The 17,177-nt window shown below is 33.2% G+C and overlaps 2 protein-coding genes across 2 annotated transcripts; both read left to right on the top strand.

The window, feature by feature from the left end:
• The first annotated feature begins 6,204 nt into the window (after positions 1-6,204).
• On the top strand, positions 6,205-10,841 carry LOC115880499. Its single transcript, XM_030897717.1, has 3 exons — positions 6,205-6,337; positions 7,452-7,634; positions 10,511-10,841. Exons 1-3 carry the CDS (start codon positions 6,287-6,289, stop codon positions 10,721-10,723), a joined length of 447 nt encoding a protein of 148 aa, XP_030753577.1. The 5' UTR covers positions 6,205-6,286; the 3' UTR covers positions 10,724-10,841.
• A 495-nt stretch (positions 10,842-11,336) lies between these two features.
• LOC115880508 lies at positions 11,337-15,261 on the top strand. Its single transcript, XM_030897729.1, has 3 exons — positions 11,337-11,481; positions 11,544-11,726; positions 14,970-15,261. Exons 1-3 carry the CDS (start codon positions 11,431-11,433, stop codon positions 15,177-15,179), a joined length of 444 nt encoding a protein of 147 aa, XP_030753589.1. The 5' UTR covers positions 11,337-11,430; the 3' UTR covers positions 15,180-15,261.
• Positions 15,262-17,177: the final 1,916 nt, after the last annotated feature.

The following is a 17,177-nucleotide window of genomic DNA, read 5'->3' as shown; positions in this document are numbered from 1 at the left end:
CATCTAGTTCGAGAGGACCCAGTCCGGGAAAGTTTTTTCTCGTTATAATTCTGTTTTTATTATATTCTTTTGATTGTTTATAATGTTATTTAATAATAATATTAATATAAGAAGTATTGGAGAAGAACATCCAAACATGGTAGAAGCTGCTGATGGACGTATAAATCGGTTCAAGCATGATCCAGGAAGTTTTTCTTGTTATAATTCATTTATTCTTTGATTATTTATAATATTTACATTTAGTACCTAATTTTACTCTGATCCAAAGAAACGATACTTCTTCGGCTTATATGGTGTTGAAGCTGCTGATGGACTGCATACCATCAGTTCGAAGCACCAGTCCAGGAGAAAGTTTTTTCTCGTTATAATTCCTGTTTTAATATATTCTTTTGATTGTTATAATGTTATTTAATACCTAATTTTTACTCCCCCAATCAAAACTTACTTCTTCAGCTTATAGTGTTGACTGCGTCGGACATAAATCCAGTTAGAAAGGACCGAGTTCAGGAAGGTTACTCGTTATAATTCTGTTTTAATATATTCTTTTGATTGTTATAATGTTACATAAGCCCAATTTTACTCCCCAATCCAAGGAAACTTAGCTTATGATGAAATGCGTGGACACATACCACATCAGTTCGAATCGAGAACGAAATTTCAGAAGAGTTTTTCTCGTTATAATTCTGTTTTATTATATTCTTGATGATTATAATGGTATTTAATAACTTTTTACTTAATCCAAGAGCGTACTTCTGCAACATAGTGAAACTGCTGATGGACATGCCATCCAGTTCAGAGGGACCCAGTTCAGGAAAGTTTCTCGTTATAATTCTGTTTTTAATATATTCTTTTGGTAGTTATAATGTTATGCTTTTTTTTACTCCCTGATCCAAAGAATCATGCTTCTTCAGCTTATGGTAAACTGCTGATGGACGCATGCCACCAGTTCAAGAAAGATCCAGTCCAGGAAAGTTTCCCGTTATAATTCTGTTTAAATGCCATTTGATGATTATAATGTTATTTAATAAACTGAATTTTTCTCCATTCCGAGCAGTACTTCCTTTGGCTGTAGTGAAGCTACGGTATGTGATTGAAAGGTTAGTCCAGGAAAGTTTTCTCGTTATAATTCTGTTTTAATATATTCTTTTGATGATTATAATGTTATTTTATAACTAATTTTTACTCCCCAATCCAAGAAACGTACTTCTTCAGCTTATGGTAAACTGCTGATGGACACATGCCATCCAGTTCGAAAGGACTGAGTTCAGGAAAGTTTTCTAGTTATAATTCTGTTTTAATATATTCTTTTGATTGTTATAATGTTATTTAATACCTAATTTTTACTCCCCAATCCAAGAAACTTACTTCTTCAGCTTATGGTAAACTGCTGATGGACACATGCCATCCAGTTAGAAAGGACCTAGTTCAGGAAAGTTTTCTCGTTATAATTCTGTTTTAATATATTCTTTTGATTGTTATAATGTTATTTAATAACTAATTTTTACTCCCCAATCCAAGAAACTTACTTCTTCAGCTTATGGTAAACTGCTGATGGACACATACCATCCAGTTCGAAAGGACCGAGTTCAGGAAAGTTTTCTCGTTATAATTCTGTTTTAATAAATTCTTTTGATTGTTATAATGTTATTTAATAACTAATTTTTACTCCCCAATCCAAGAAACTTACTTCTTCAGCTTATGGTAAACTGCTGATGGACACATGCCATCCAGTTCGAAAGGACCGAGTTCAGGAAAGTTTTCTCGTTATAATTCTGTTTTAATATATTCTTTTGATTGTTATAATGTTATTTAATACCTAATTTTTACTCCCCAATCCAAGAAACTTACTTCTTCAGCTTATGGTAAACTGCTGATGGACACATGCCATCCAGTTCGAAAGGACCGAGTTCAGGAAAGTTTTCTCGTTATAATTCTGTTTTAATATATTCTTTTGATTGTTATAATGTCATTTAATAACTAATTTTTACTCCCCAATCCAAGAAACTTACTTCTTCAGCTTATGGTAAACTGCTGATGGACACATGCCATCCAGTTAGAAAGGACCCAGTCCAGGAAAGTTTTCTCGTTATAATTCTGTTTTAATATATTCTTTTGATGATTATAATGTTATTTAATAACTAATTTTACTCCTCAATCCAAGAAACGTACTTCTTCAGCTTATGGTAAACTGCTGATGGACACATGCCATCCAGTTAGAAAGGACCCAGTCCAGGAAAGTTTTCTCGTTATAATTCTGTTTTAATATATTCTTTTGATGATTATAATGTTATTTAATAACTAATTTTTACCCTCAAATCCAAGAAACGTTCTTCTTCAGCTTATGGTAAACTGCTGATGGACACATGCCATCCAGTTCGAAAGGACCGAGTTCAGGAAAGTTTACTCGTTATAATTCTGTTTTAATATATTCTTTTGATTGTAATAATGTTATTTAATACCTAATTTTTACTCCCCAATCCAAGAAACGTACTTCTTCAGCTTATGGTAAACTGCTGATGGACACATGCCATCCAGTTAGAAAGGACCGAGTTCAGGAAAGTTTTCTCGTTATAATTCTGTTTTAATATATTCTTTTGATGATTATAATGTTATTTAATACCCAATTTTTACCCTCAAATCCAAGAAACGTACTTCTTCAGCTTATGGTAAACTGCTGATGGACACATGCCATCCAGTTCGAAAGGACCGAGTCCAGGAAAGTTTTCTCGTTATAATTCTGTTTTAATATATTCTTTTGATGATTATAATGTTATTTAATAACTAATTTTTACTCCTCAATCCAAGAAACGTACTTCTTCAGCTTATGGTAAACTGCTTATGGACACATGCCATCCAGTTAGAAAGGACCCAGTCCAGGAAAGTTTTCTCGTTATAATTCTGTTTTAATATATTCTTTTGATGATTATAATGTTATTTAATAACTAATTTTTACTCCTCAATCCAAGAAACGTACTTCTTCAGCTTATGGTAAACTGCTGATGGACACATGCCATCCAGTTCAAAAGGACCGAGTTCAGGAAAGTTTTCTCGTTATAATTCTGTTTTAATATATTCTTTTGATAATTATAATGTTATTTAATAACTTTTTTTAACGCTGTTTTTTTTTTAATAAAATATGTTTCCCAAAAGTCTACTTTTGTAAAAATATTTTTACTTCTACTGTAGTTTTTCTTTTCAAATTTGAAATATTTTCTAAATAATATTTGGTTATACAGGGCGTCCCAGAAATGAGTGCAAGTATTTTAACTGGTAGCATACAGTACATCTGCTGGATCTGTGTCTATGAAAGGAATGCGGACAAAAAAACATTTAAATAAACAGCAATATATTTTATACGTCGATTTGACGAGTGCGTCACCGCAAATCGCTCCGCCCACTCATTTTATTGGCTACTTGCAAATTTGTTGAATTTTTATTGATGGGACGCGCGTCTGTTTTTTTACGAAAAACATCGAGAGAATATCGTTTCCCCTCTCACGGATACCCCGTAGCTACAGAACGGACAGATGTACTGTACTTCGACCCCAGAAACAAAATGCGAAAAAAAATGTTGAAATACGTATTATTTTTTATTCTTCTCGACATTTTCCGGAAAATATTGAAAAACTTTTAAGTGCTGCTTGTTCGGTTTCCGGAAATGTGTTTATAGTGCTTCGAGAGAATGCAATGTTGCCACCTCCTACGTTGTAGGTAGGTACACATTCTGTATGTTTATAAGTTATAAGTTCACATTCTTAAATTTCTACAAAAAAATACTTAAATTAATTTTATTCAGTGTAGATTATTTAATTATTGTAGATTACTATTAAGTATAGTGCATCGTCTACTATATCACCAACAGTAATCAGATAATGTAGACATCAACAGTGATTAACAGTGATGACACTGGGGTAGATTGTGCGAGGGCATTCTGCGGGGGTTTGAGGAGGGAGAGTTTGTGAGCGCCATTTTCTGCGACCTTTGTAGGGCCTTCGATTGTGTCTCTTATGATATACTTGTCCGGAAACTGCACTACTATGGTGTTGACTCAGATGGTTGTCGATTAATTGGAAGTTACCTGACAGAAAGACGACAGATGACGTATGTCGGAGGCAGGATGTCGGAGGAACGTGTGATGAGGTTTGGTGTTCCCCAGGGCTCCATTATGGGTCCTCTACTATTCCTGATTTACATTAATGACGTTAAATGTGCAGTGCAACACCCTAAGATGACTGTATATGCATATAACACTAGTTTCCTTCTAAGATCTAAGGATTATGCAACCCTGGTAGACGTGAAGAATGAACAATTGGATGGCATTGGGGACTGGTTTGCGGCAAGTCGCCTAAACCTGAATCGCGACAAGACCAAGAACATAATCATTTCTTTAAGGCCACTTGATTGCAGGGATCATCAGGGTGAAGCTGATTTCCTGGGGGTCACCTTAGATTCAACAATCACGTGAACCTCATAGCTAGGAAATTGACTTCAGGAACTTTTGTTTTGCGAAATCTGGCAAAATTGGTGGAGAAGGAAGTCTGTATGAGGGCCTACCATGCACTCATACATTCAGTATGTGCATATGGTCTACTTGTTTGGGGGCACTCGGCTCATGCATCCAGAGCTTTTGCGCTGCGAAGACGAGCTATTAGAATCGTTGCTCGTGCCGGTTATCCTGACGACGCGAAACCCTACTTTCAGAGTCCAAAGATACTAACAGAGTAAGTGGATCGACGAATAGCGAGAGAAACCGTCGGCTCTTTTGATGTGGTGGGACCAAATTTTCTTTCTCTCTCTTTTGGCGTGTTTGACAGATAGACTACCTATTTAACTGTTCAACTTATGAATTGGTCCTATAAACATGGTATACACTGCTCCTAATTTGAAGCGGAATTAATTATAAAGTTTTATACATATTTTTTTTGTTTTGTTTAATCCTTATTTCTAAATTTGAATGTATAAAATATCTTACAGCTAATAAACAATTAAAAAAATGATTTGTTGCCTGAGGCATACTTGAAATAGAGTATATAGAGATATTTGATAAATGGCAACAGTGCATGGCAACTTTAGGGTGTAATTTTATTGTCTATACAGGGTGTCCCAGAAATAAGTATTTTAGCCATACTAGGTAGTATGGTAGTATAGTTCAACCCCAGAAACACGCCTATGAGGCTTTCGCGCGAAAAAAAATTTTTGAACATCCGGAATTTTTTGTAAATTTTTTTAGTTATTATTTAAAAAAAATAATGTCTCTATAATATGGGAACATAGGTAGTAGATTAAATTTACAAGAAAGAAAATCCAGAAAAGATTCAGTCGTTCCCAAAATTTTAGCAAAAAATCATTTTTTTTGGAAATTTTTGTAAAATAACTCCGTTATTTTGGACTTATTTGAAAAACAACAAAGAGAAAATACGTTTCTTTTATCGAGATCTACCACCCCTTAAAATACTTGCACTTATTGCTGGGACACCCTGTATTTTGTATTTTTATATCAGTGACGTGTGTGTATATTTATTATTTTCACCAATAAACTTCATTTTGATTTTTGATTTTGATTTTATATGCCTTTTTTAAAGTTTCGTAAACTGAAATAATGGAACTAAATAATGAACAATTATAGAAGCTTTTCAGAAAACAGTTCAGAATCAGCAATTTTCTCCTAAGATATTTTCTCTTCTTAAAATTTGTGCATGCTCAAAACATACAATTTTCGAAATATTACTTGGCATATTGAATTTCACGGTTTATAAATCAGAAATCAGGAAAATGTCTGCCAACTATTTTCCACGTTTCTTAATAATAAATATTACTATTGCAATTATAACTCGTGTACCTTGTAATATTTTTAGTGTCAAAATTTCCCCCTTTTAATTGGCCGCCCCCGCTTTAAACACCGGAATCGTACTGACAGACATGACTATGGAGTTCTTTAAAAGCCTCCATAGTCATGTAAAGCCCTATTAAAGCTATTTCATAATGACAAGACAAAAGGATACTTCAGACAAGAAAAATTAGCCATGTAACGATGACACGGTTTTTGTGTACCCAGCTCTACGTCTAATAAGCCTCTAAGTCGATAAGTTTGTCGACAAAACAAGAAAAACACAAAGTAATATTGATTAATTTGGACATATGTAACATATCATTAAATTTCCAAAAAGCAATTTAATACGAGATAAAATTAAAATTGTTTACAATTTTGACTTATAAATACAGTACATCCTTAACGAGAAGGCATATTTGAATTTATTCCGCCAAACAAATCACATTTATAATAAAAATGAACAAGTTTGTTGCTGTCGCCTTCTTCGCTTTTATTGCAGTTAGTTGGGTGAGTTTATTATTTTTAAGTTTTGAACAATTCAAAAAAACAGCGTCAAAGACAAGATTTTTTTTGGCGAGGGCTTGACCCTAGATGTCGTTTACTTGCCCTGTACCAAAGAAAGTTATAGTTGACACTATAATTATATTTGCCCGTACTCTCCTTTATTTTTAAAGTTGGCCTTAAGAATGTAATTTATTTTTATATTGAGTAAAAATTATTTTTGTACTTTGTACTTTAAAATTCGAGAAAAAATATGTTTATCCATATTTAATTTTTCTATAACTATGTAATTTTTGACAAGTTCTATGCAAACTTTTAGTAAATGACGTCTACAGATTGACCTCACCAAAATTATCATCGATTGTCTTTCCCCAATCGTCTTTGACGCCGTTTTTTTTCAATCATATGTATAGCATTCGTATTATAAATCATATTGAATAGTTTTTCTAACAATACGAATCTGGAATCTTAGTACCTATTATTCGTGTATATACAGGATGAGTCTTAAATAAGTGCACATATTTTGAGAGCTGGTAGATCTCGATAAAAGAAATAAACATATTTTCTCTTCGTCGCTTTTCAAAAAAGTTCAAAATAGAGTTATTTTACTTTGAGAATTTAAAAAAATGTTTGTTTAGTTTGGTTCTGTGTTTTCGTTTCTCTAAAGTTTATCTACTTACTTATGGTACTTATTATCAAACTGTAACATCTTTTAACTGAGACTTAAATACATTCAAAAAAATTTTTTCTTTAAAATAGTGTGAAACATAAATCGATAAAAAATCTTTCATTCTTGTTTTATTAACATTAGGCTATACTCAAGAAAAAAATAATTGTCTTTTATTGCAATAATATTAAATATTTATTTTTCAAACAAAACAAACAAAAGTTTTAATATTTTTAAAATACCGGGTGTTCCATAAGAAAAAATATAAATTTGGTATGGATCTTAGTTCTGACACACCCTGTACACTTCAAAATAATTTTAAATTATGCACATTGCCTTCCCACATATACCCATAAAATATTTTGTTTCTACATCTTTCTGTTTTCGTATAATCAACCGAGGCGAATGAGGTGCGCCTCCCTGTATATTGTGGGAAAAAATTATGTCTTTCAGGCTGCTTCCCTCGGGGAGCCTGACCACGCTGCAGCCCATGAAAGCCGCGAAAAATTCAAGAAAGCTCATGAAAAGTGCCAAGCTGACCCAGCCACAGCAGTTGACGAATCCGCCTTGAAAGCACTGCGTGAAGGAGGAGCACCACCAGCAAACCATGCTGCACATGCCCTTTGTATTTCCCAGGTAAGATATTTTTAATGCCTAATAAAAAGTAGTAAACAATAAGTAAATATCTGTATAATATTAATTAAAAAGTTTTCGTAAAATATAAATTTATTACATATTTTTAGCAAAATCCTTTTAGCCTATTCTAAAAAATAATAGTTTATTTCATATTGTATCGTAAAGCACACCTTTACATACTTGATGATTTTTTAGTATCAACTAGCATCGTTAGATTTCTCCATAACTTCTTTCGGAATCAGATTTTAAAAGTTCATATAAAAGTACGTACTATACAACCTTTTGTACTTAACAAGACCACTATTGGCGTCGCACAGTGGGCAAAAATCCAGAAGTATGTTGCAAAAATTCTTTTTTTTTCCGATTTCATTCAAATTTGGTAAAAACATTCTATGCTGGTAGCCCGTGAACCCAGTTAGTTTTGGCTGACTTGAGAGTGGTTGGGGGTGGTGGGGGGATTCATAAAATGGGAAAAATCATCTATTGACTAATACAGCTACCAAAAGGCGGTAAGAATATTTTATATTTCACTAAATTTTACGATTTTTGGCAGAACCAAGGTGAAACAGACAAATATTGAGCAATTATTACTCCTCCGGCATATACAGGGTTTGTTTTATATATTGACATCCTCTGTATCTTTTTTATTCGACGTTTTCGAAAAAAGTGTCTTGAATAAAATAGTCTCCAATACATTTTTCAAAACAGTCTTCTTTACATATACAGGGTACCTTAGAAATCCTGTGCGTGGCCCAACTTTCTTATTTCAAATTAGTACCCAATTTCTTATTTGATTTTTATTTTCTCCTAAAAATCCTAACTACTTTTATGTAGCATAGCCTATACCCTTGTTTATATATTCTTCTATACCTAATTTGAAATAAGAAAGTTGAACCATGCCCAGACTTTTTGAAGCACTTTGTATATGCAAAATAGACTTTTTTGGCAAATTTACTCAAAACCACTTTCATTTGAGACAGTTTTCGGAAACGTCAAATAAAAAAGATAAAGGGGGTGTCAATGTATAAAAGAAAACCCTGAGTATACTAATCCAATCTATTCAAGATTGTTTGTCATTTCAATAAGTTGGGTCTCTAATAATACCAGACAATATGTGAACAATATTTTATTATTATATTTTAAATAAGTAACCATATTCTGAGAATTAAACAATGACGATTTTGAAAATAACAGAGCTTATACCTATTACAAATATCTAAATTTTATTTTACCATTTATTATTTACTGATATTTTGTTTTATAACAGCTGCATGCAATGGTCACGAAGTGCACATTTTTAAATCTGAAAGAAAAATCCATTTCATTTAATTTAAAAAATTTGGTACTCTCAAAATTTGTCAATTTGTCAAAAAATGTCATTTGACATTTCTGACATACCTCTTCGGAAATCTTGAGAAAAAATACGTAACTTTATATTTCAAGTTCTTCTCTAGCTACTATAACAATTAATTTATGAGAAGTATCCACATAAAGGATCTTACTATACACATATGCATGGAGGCTTACGCTTCCAATAAATTTAATGTTGCGATTTTTTGCGATTTTTTTGACTCAACTTTTCTAAGACAGAATATATGCCACTATCAAAAAAACCTTAAATAATTATGTTCTACTTTGACCTTTACCTAGTTTTTATCCAAAAAATCAAAATAAAAGATACTTTTTTAATTACCTTGACATTAAATTTACCGCAACCGGGAATCCACGTAAAACACGTTATGACAGTTTCACAATAATTATTGACAGCAAGCTAAAGTCGTCCGATTCAATTTATATAATACTGTGTCACTTGAATGCAACGCCTACTATTTAAAAAATTGTAGAAAAAAGGCAGTTATTGGACACAAATTTACTGAAAATGTAGGTTTAGTGCAAAGTTCGTTTTACAGCCCCTCGAAAGAGACTCCGAATATGTTTTTTTGTTAGTTTTATGTGGTTTCCCTTTAACTAATATGTTTTCAATCAACTGTTATTGCCATAAATGCTAACTGTGGATGTTATTTTTTGCAACTTGGTTTGGACATATTGCCTACTGTGCGTCGTGGACTAGTGAAATTCTTAGGACTTGGTGTAAACAACTCGTTAAAATAGGACTTGCACATCGAAGCTTTATCAAAGAAACTAAGCGCTGCCTGTTTTGCGCTAAGATCAGTTTCTAAGGAACTTAACTTGTCAACCTCTAGAATAGTCTATTATGCCCTTTTTGAATCAAATCTTCGTTATGCCCTTCCATTCTGGGCTGCGCAACAAAATTTGATCGTATTTTCAAACTTCAAAAGAGAGCAGTTCGATATTTATTGGGACTGAATAGTATGGAACTCACTGCCAGAATTACTTTAAAAATTTCAAAATACTGACTCTTCCTTCTTTATTCATTTTTGAATCCGTTTGCTTAATCCGCAAGCACATATCTGCTATTCCCGAAAGGCCATCTCACAACTATCACTTACTTCATCACTTAGTTCACATCTCATTAAGTTTGAACAAGTTGAATTCTTTGTTTATCATATTTTATCAAGCAATCACTAACGTTTTAATTGAAAAAAACGGCCTCCATTTGGCTTGGAAATGAACATCAATGACATTCCTCATATAATTTAATAAATAAAAGCGCGATCTTCATTTCATAGCCATCGCTGACGCCGTATTTTTTTTGACCATATTGTATAACCTACATCACCATGGTTAAACACTGACAAAACAAAAGAGAGTTACCGAGAATGGATTTAGTATTTAGTGTCAGTTAAGGCAAGTAAATTTAATACTTGCATAAGCCATCCGAATAAATGTTACCTCCCATAATTTTACCCCAACATTTTTAAAGCTGTGGATTAAAAAACATTGTAATTTTGCAGGCTCTTGGTTGGCAAAACGCTGACGGATCTGTCAACAAAGAAGCCATCAAAAGCAGAGCCGAACACATCTTCGGGTCATCTCCCAAACTGAGCGAAATCATAGACGAATGTTCCCTGCCTCAAGCTTCACCAGCTGAAACCGCTGTCCACATTACCAAATGTTACGCTAAACACAGCCCACGTCCAGAAGGACATGGTCCTCATGATCATTAAATCTAAGAAATAAATGTATTATATGCTTTATGTATAACAAATGATGTCATGTATATAACAAAAAAGTTTTGACCTGTCTATAATTTCTTTTAAAGACAATAAATTGTATAAAATAGAAGGTTGGTTAATACTTTAGATACCCATGCCCAAGTCCAGAGATAAGTGAACAAATCCATCACTAAAATTATGTATGGAAGGGGGTGGACACATCATTAACAAGAAAAAAGGTATTTTTTCACTATTTTAAATCTAATTTTCTAGTATTCATGCTAGAAACGACATCTCTATTAAATTTAACGTAAAAATATGAGGGGCTTCTCTAAAAATATATGTAATTTTGTAGATATTCTATGTTTTCGAGATCAACAATATATTTCTAGATAGCTGAATTTATTCAGTTAGCAAAATGAATCGGGTGTAAAACACATGCGCCGTTGTCTATTTTTCAGTATCAGGTGAAAAAGCTGCTAAACATATAAAATTTATTATAAATATTAAACAGTAGAAAATCATATCTCAAAACTAATTATTATATAACAAGATAAACTTGCCCACAAGACGAAAAAATATTGTTTATGTGACCTCTAGTCACCCCAACAGATATGGTAACATTGACATAACTGAGTCCTATATATAGCTGTTTTACTCTGCATTATAAACAGTATTGTAAGTATTTTCTGATAATATTCTTGTTATAAAGATAAGAAATGAAACAGTTCGCTCTTGTAGTTTTCTTGGCTTGTGTTGCAGCTACTTTGGTAAGTAAAAAAATCAAGTACTAAGCAAATGCGAACGTTTAACTCTCGTTTTAACTGTATAGGCCGCGCCACGCTTAGAAGCAGACCCAGCAAAGGCCAAGGCAAGTCAGGAGAAACTTAAAGAAGCTCATCAGAAATGTCAGAGCAACCCAGCAACATCCGTGGACCAGCAAGCGCTCAAAGCTCTACGCGACGGCGGAGAAAAACCAGCGAACTACGGTGCCCACGCTCTTTGTATTTCACAGGTAAGATCTCGTCGATTTAATAGAGAAGAGATAGAGCAAACTTGCTTTAAAATGTCCGCAAGATATAATAACAAACGACAAATAATTGTTTTTACAAGCTTTTATTTAATTAGTTAATGTGGGTCAAATTTCGCGAGCTGAATTCGAACCACTTTCTTACGTTCTATTTTGCTAGATTTTCGTATCTTAGGTGAAAATATATTAGGGAGCCGAAGAAAATAGAAAGTGGTACAGTAATATCACGTAATATTAATGGATCGAAAAAAAAACGGCGTCAAAGACGACTCGGGAACTGAATCGGTGATAATTTTGACGACGATTTTTTACAATCATACGGTATAATACCATATTATGGTATTATACCGTGGTACGTAATATAAAGTGGTATATAAAGGGTGGGTCTTAAATAAGTGCAAATATTTTTAGGAGTGGTATATTTCGACCCCAAAAACACGTCTATGAGGTTTTTTTGCGAAAAAAATGGAAAATTTTGAATTTTTCGAAAAAAATGCATTACATTTTTAAATTTTTGTTAAAAAACATAACCTCATCAAGGTTAAATCATAGATCACATATGAGATGTATAATGTATATGTTACGGTTTTTTAAGGTCCGATATTCGGTTAATATCGACATTACCCGATTAATCTCGAGAATAACACAAAACAAAACAACCAAAAACAAAACCAAACTCAAACATTAACCTGTTAATGTCGACATGAACCGGACATCGGACTTTAACGGTAACATATTGGCGTGTGTATGTGTCAAATTTTAAAACTTCCCACCCTTGATATCTTTCTTACAATTAAAAATATGAAAAATCGGAAAGAAACGTCAATTTGTAAGAGGGACACTTTAAATTAATATTTTTATCCTTTTCTTTCAACCCCCTAGGAGGGGTAGATGTCACCCTTACAACCTTAAATGGAAAAGGGAGGGGAAGTGGCACACAGTTTCTAGCTCTTCGGAGATAAGAGAGTTGATAGTCTCTTGAAGCATATTAAGATACAGATCACCTGTCAAGTTTCCTTCAATAAATAAAGGACCAATAATGGCATTTCCAAGAATACCAGACCAAACATTATCTTTTTGTGGATATTGTGTGTGTCCTTCAGGCAAAAGATTATTTTGCCAATCCCGAAACAAATTTTCAAACGGTGCCACCCATGGCCGTAGCGAAGGGGAGGCAGGGGAGGGCCATGCCCTCTGGAAGTTGCCACTAATTGAATTTGAAAAAAGAAACATTAATGTTTATGACGCTAAAAAAATGTAATGGCTCCATGTTACCATCTAATCTTCTAATTATTTGTACTACAAGGAGACCCATTGCTATAATTTTTGTGTAAACACTAGCCTGAAAACCAAAAATTCAATGTCTTTGAAACGCGATTATTCGGAAACCTCTGGACAAAAAGCAACAAAGTAGGATACCACTGAAAAGAGAATTAAACATCCTTTAAAACGATGTACCTACCCCTATTCCCATTTAAGATTGTAGGGGCGATATCTATCCCTCCTAGGGGGTTGAAACAAGAAGGCTAAAAATATTCATTTAAAGTGTCCCCTTTACAAATAAAGTTGACGTGTCTTTCCTATTTTTCATATTTTTAACTACAAAAAAAGTTATTAAGTGTGGGAAATATTAAAATTGACACAGTATATTATGTCACAAATTAACTATAACAGATGCGAAAGAACACCGAATTCCGCGTTCAGGTTTCTGTGACCTTCGGAAAGAGTTCATAGACAATCCGCATCAATGTATAGTTTGGGTTATTATTTGTTTGGGTGAAAATAATCTGCACCAATATGTTATCGAGGCATATAATCTCACAGTAATTTAATAGATTACTCGTCATATTATATCAGTTCGTAGGAGATTAGGAAAAAAAAGATATTTATAGTATAAAAAATTAATTTATTTAACAAAATTTAATTAAAGATGTGACAAAATAGTTACTTTTCTATTGGTTCTATCGGACTTTTTTCGACTATATAAATCCTTATTTGTAAACTTTAATGCATAAAATATTTTCAATCTAATAAATAATTTAATGATGTAAATAAGAGGAAATTTCTCACATGGTTGGTCAAATTCTATAGTTTTCATTATATCAAACAGCCTCTGAATGTTTTCTTCAGTGCAAAACTCATCAAAATTTAATATAAATAATTTTTCCAGCCTGTAAATAAAATGAACAAATTTTTCCCCTTTCATGATCAAAGGCTTTTAAATGGGTAAATAATTTCGAGTTATCCAGAGATTCGGATTCTTTTGCAAATTTTAGACAAATATTACATTGATGTATTTGAAGACCCTTTTTAATGATGTAGTCAAACATAATTAAAGGCATTTTGAGTTGAAAACATTTCTCAGAGGCTGTTTGATATAATGAAAACTATAGAATTTGACCACCCATGTGAGAAATTTCCTCTTATTTACATCATTAAATGATTTATTAGATTGAAAATATTTGATGTATTAAAGTTTACAAATAAAGATTTATATAGTCGAAAAAAGTCCGATAGAACCAATAGAAAGGTAATTATTTTGTCACATTGTTAATTAAATTTTGTTAAATAAATTAATTTTTTATACTATAAATATCTTATTTTTCCTTATAAATAAACACATTTGTATCCCATTTTAAATAAATTTAATTAATTTGTATATCTTATTTAATAATATTAATAATAATAATATTTATTTGGAAATAAATAAATATTATTATTATTATTATTAAATAAGATATACAAATTACCAAAACTTAGAAATAACAGTTCAAAAGTTCAACAAAAATCCTACACGCGTTTTTAAAAAGAAACATATAACCACGCACTATGTCACTCCAGCAAGCGAATGCGACACAGCATAGGTTTCCGGACTAAACGACTGGTGTATTTACACCACTCAATAGGCGTGTCGGGTTTGCCGAGCGGTTTCCGATGCAGTCGCTTTCTTTCGCATCTGTTGTAGGTAATTTGTGATTATGTTACCTGTGCTTAAATTTTCGAAGTGAAATAATTCGTCTATTATGGACTTATTTGAAAAATATGTGGAACGAGAAAATAAAAAAATGGAAATATTTCTTTTATCGAGACCTACCAGCCCTGAAAATATTTGCACTTATTTAAGATTCACCTTGTATAAAAGCTTGTCTGTAAATATTTTTTTTATTTTACAGAAAATTCAATGTTAAAAAATTATAAATAATCTTAATAAGCTTTATATTCCTACAGAATCTGGGATGGCAAAATGCCGACGGATCGGTGAATAAGGACGTCGTGCAATCCAGAGCCGAGGCAATCTTCGGGCAGTCTCCGAAACTAAGCGAAATCGTTAACGAGTGTACCCAGCCTCAGGCCAATGCTGAAGAAACGGCCATTTACTTGACTAGATGTTACGCCAAGTACAGTCCTCGTCCAAGTGGAGCTCCACCAGGTCACTAGATAAAAATACCATTAAGATATTTTCAATTCATAAAATGTAATCGAAATAAAGATCTAATATATTATTTTTTTTATAAATAAATTGTTTCAATTGTCATTGAACCCCTTTAAAATAAAACAAATATTTTTTGATGAAAATTAGAATATAGTCGTCGGGCATTTGGAGCTCCTAGAATAAAAAACTTGGGAATTTTATTTTTATGGGATTTTTTAGGGAATATGTTTAGAAATTACTTTATGGAAAAGTTTTTTATGACAAAACTAACTGTCACAGTGACACATGTCGCACAGGTCAAGTTGGCCTTGGTCCAATCTATCGACATACCAAATTCCATTTAAAGGTTGATTCTCACTATACCTTCCGTTTCTATTCCATATCCATTCCATATCCCTTCCGTATTTTTTATTGTATTGACGCTATACGTAGGCTTCCGTTCCGTATCAGTTCCATACTTTTTATTCTACAATTTATATCATTACGAAAGTTTTATTTTAAAAATTTGTATCTTTTGAGAAAGGTAATAGATTTAGAGGTGGGAATTCTAGTTCCTTGGGAGGAACTAGTTCCTTAGTTCTAGTTCCTCCAAAGGAATAGTTCCTTGAACTAGGCCTTTAGTTCACAATAGCTCCCGACTAACATTGACATCCCCCTTGCTTGCTAATGCGTTTCGTTGTCAGTCAGAACTATTCACAATATGATCTGTATAATTTTTATAATGTACGGAGTAATTTTTATAATATAACGAGACGTGTAAAACATATAGGTTTTATAAGTTTTATTGCAGATAAGAAAAATAAAAAAAAACTCAAATCAGAATTTAAGAAACGATATCACCAATCAATTGGAGCAAATATTACAAAAATTTTACGAAAAAATGCGTTTTTCCTCACTTCAAGCTTTTTGTTTTTGTCTAAAAATTCAGAATATCTACTTCGTTTTATAAGATATTTCTTAATTTTAGGGACCTAAAGTGAAACATTCCCTTAAAATATTTAAAAAACAAACTAAAAATCAAAAACAGTATCCACGACAATTTTCTGTCGTAATTACGCCGCGCCGGCTGTGGCAATAGACAATGTCGAATCCATCGTCGTCGCCTTGTATTATATCTCGGATCTGCCGACTGAATAGATTCCCGTGAACTAGTCTTTTAATAGTTCCTCTATGTCCGGATCCGATAACATACGGCTAGCACTCCCCACGCCAGCCTAGCATCAATCGCGCTGGCTGATCCACACGTAAACTAGTCTTTTATTTAGTTCCTCTAGTTCCTTTAGGTCCGGATACGATAACATACGGCATACGGCTGGCACTCCCCACTCCTGCCTAGCATCAATCGCGCTGGCCCGATCCGCTCGTATGTAAACTAGCAAAAACTAGAAACTAGTCTTTCATTTAGTTTAGTTCCTCTAGGTCCGGATCCGATACCGTACGGTTGGCACTCCCCACTCCTGCCTACCATCGGGCTACGCGCGTTAGCCGATCCGTCGCCGTCGCATATTATTCTATATCGATCCCGGAATAGGTCCTGAGGAACTAGTTCTTTGAGAAACCAGGAACTAGTTCCTTTCATTCCGGGGTCGGAATAGTTCATTGGAACTAGTTCGTTCGCGAACTACACACCTCTAAATAGATTTAATCAAGAGGTGAAAGAATGAATAAATATCAGCAAAATTTTAACAGAGCTGGTACAAACGTAGAAACTTCCGCCAAAAAAATGTATGGAAGGAAAGGATATGGAACCGAAGGGAAACTAAATGGATAGTGTGCATTGTCCTATTCATTTACATGATATAATATTTTATGTAAACGGAATGTAAACAAAAGGAAGCTGATATGGAAGGTATAGTGAGAATCAACCTTAAATCGGACGATTTTTTGATTCGATTCATTGATGATGGAGTTTCGTAGCGCACGAAACGTTCTCAAAATATCATGAAAAGATATTTCTCTTCGGCCCCAAGGCTCTTAGGGCTTGAGTTACGACGTTCCAAATA

Source organism: Sitophilus oryzae, unplaced genomic scaffold, assembly GCF_002938485.1.
Source record: "Sitophilus oryzae breed Bouriz unplaced genomic scaffold, Soryzae_2.0 scaffold_1081_pilon_pilon, whole genome shotgun sequence".
Taxonomy (NCBI): domain Eukaryota; kingdom Metazoa; phylum Arthropoda; class Insecta; order Coleoptera; family Curculionidae; genus Sitophilus; species Sitophilus oryzae.
Note: the sequence above shows the minus strand (reverse complement) of the source record. Positions and strands in the feature narration are given on the sequence as shown.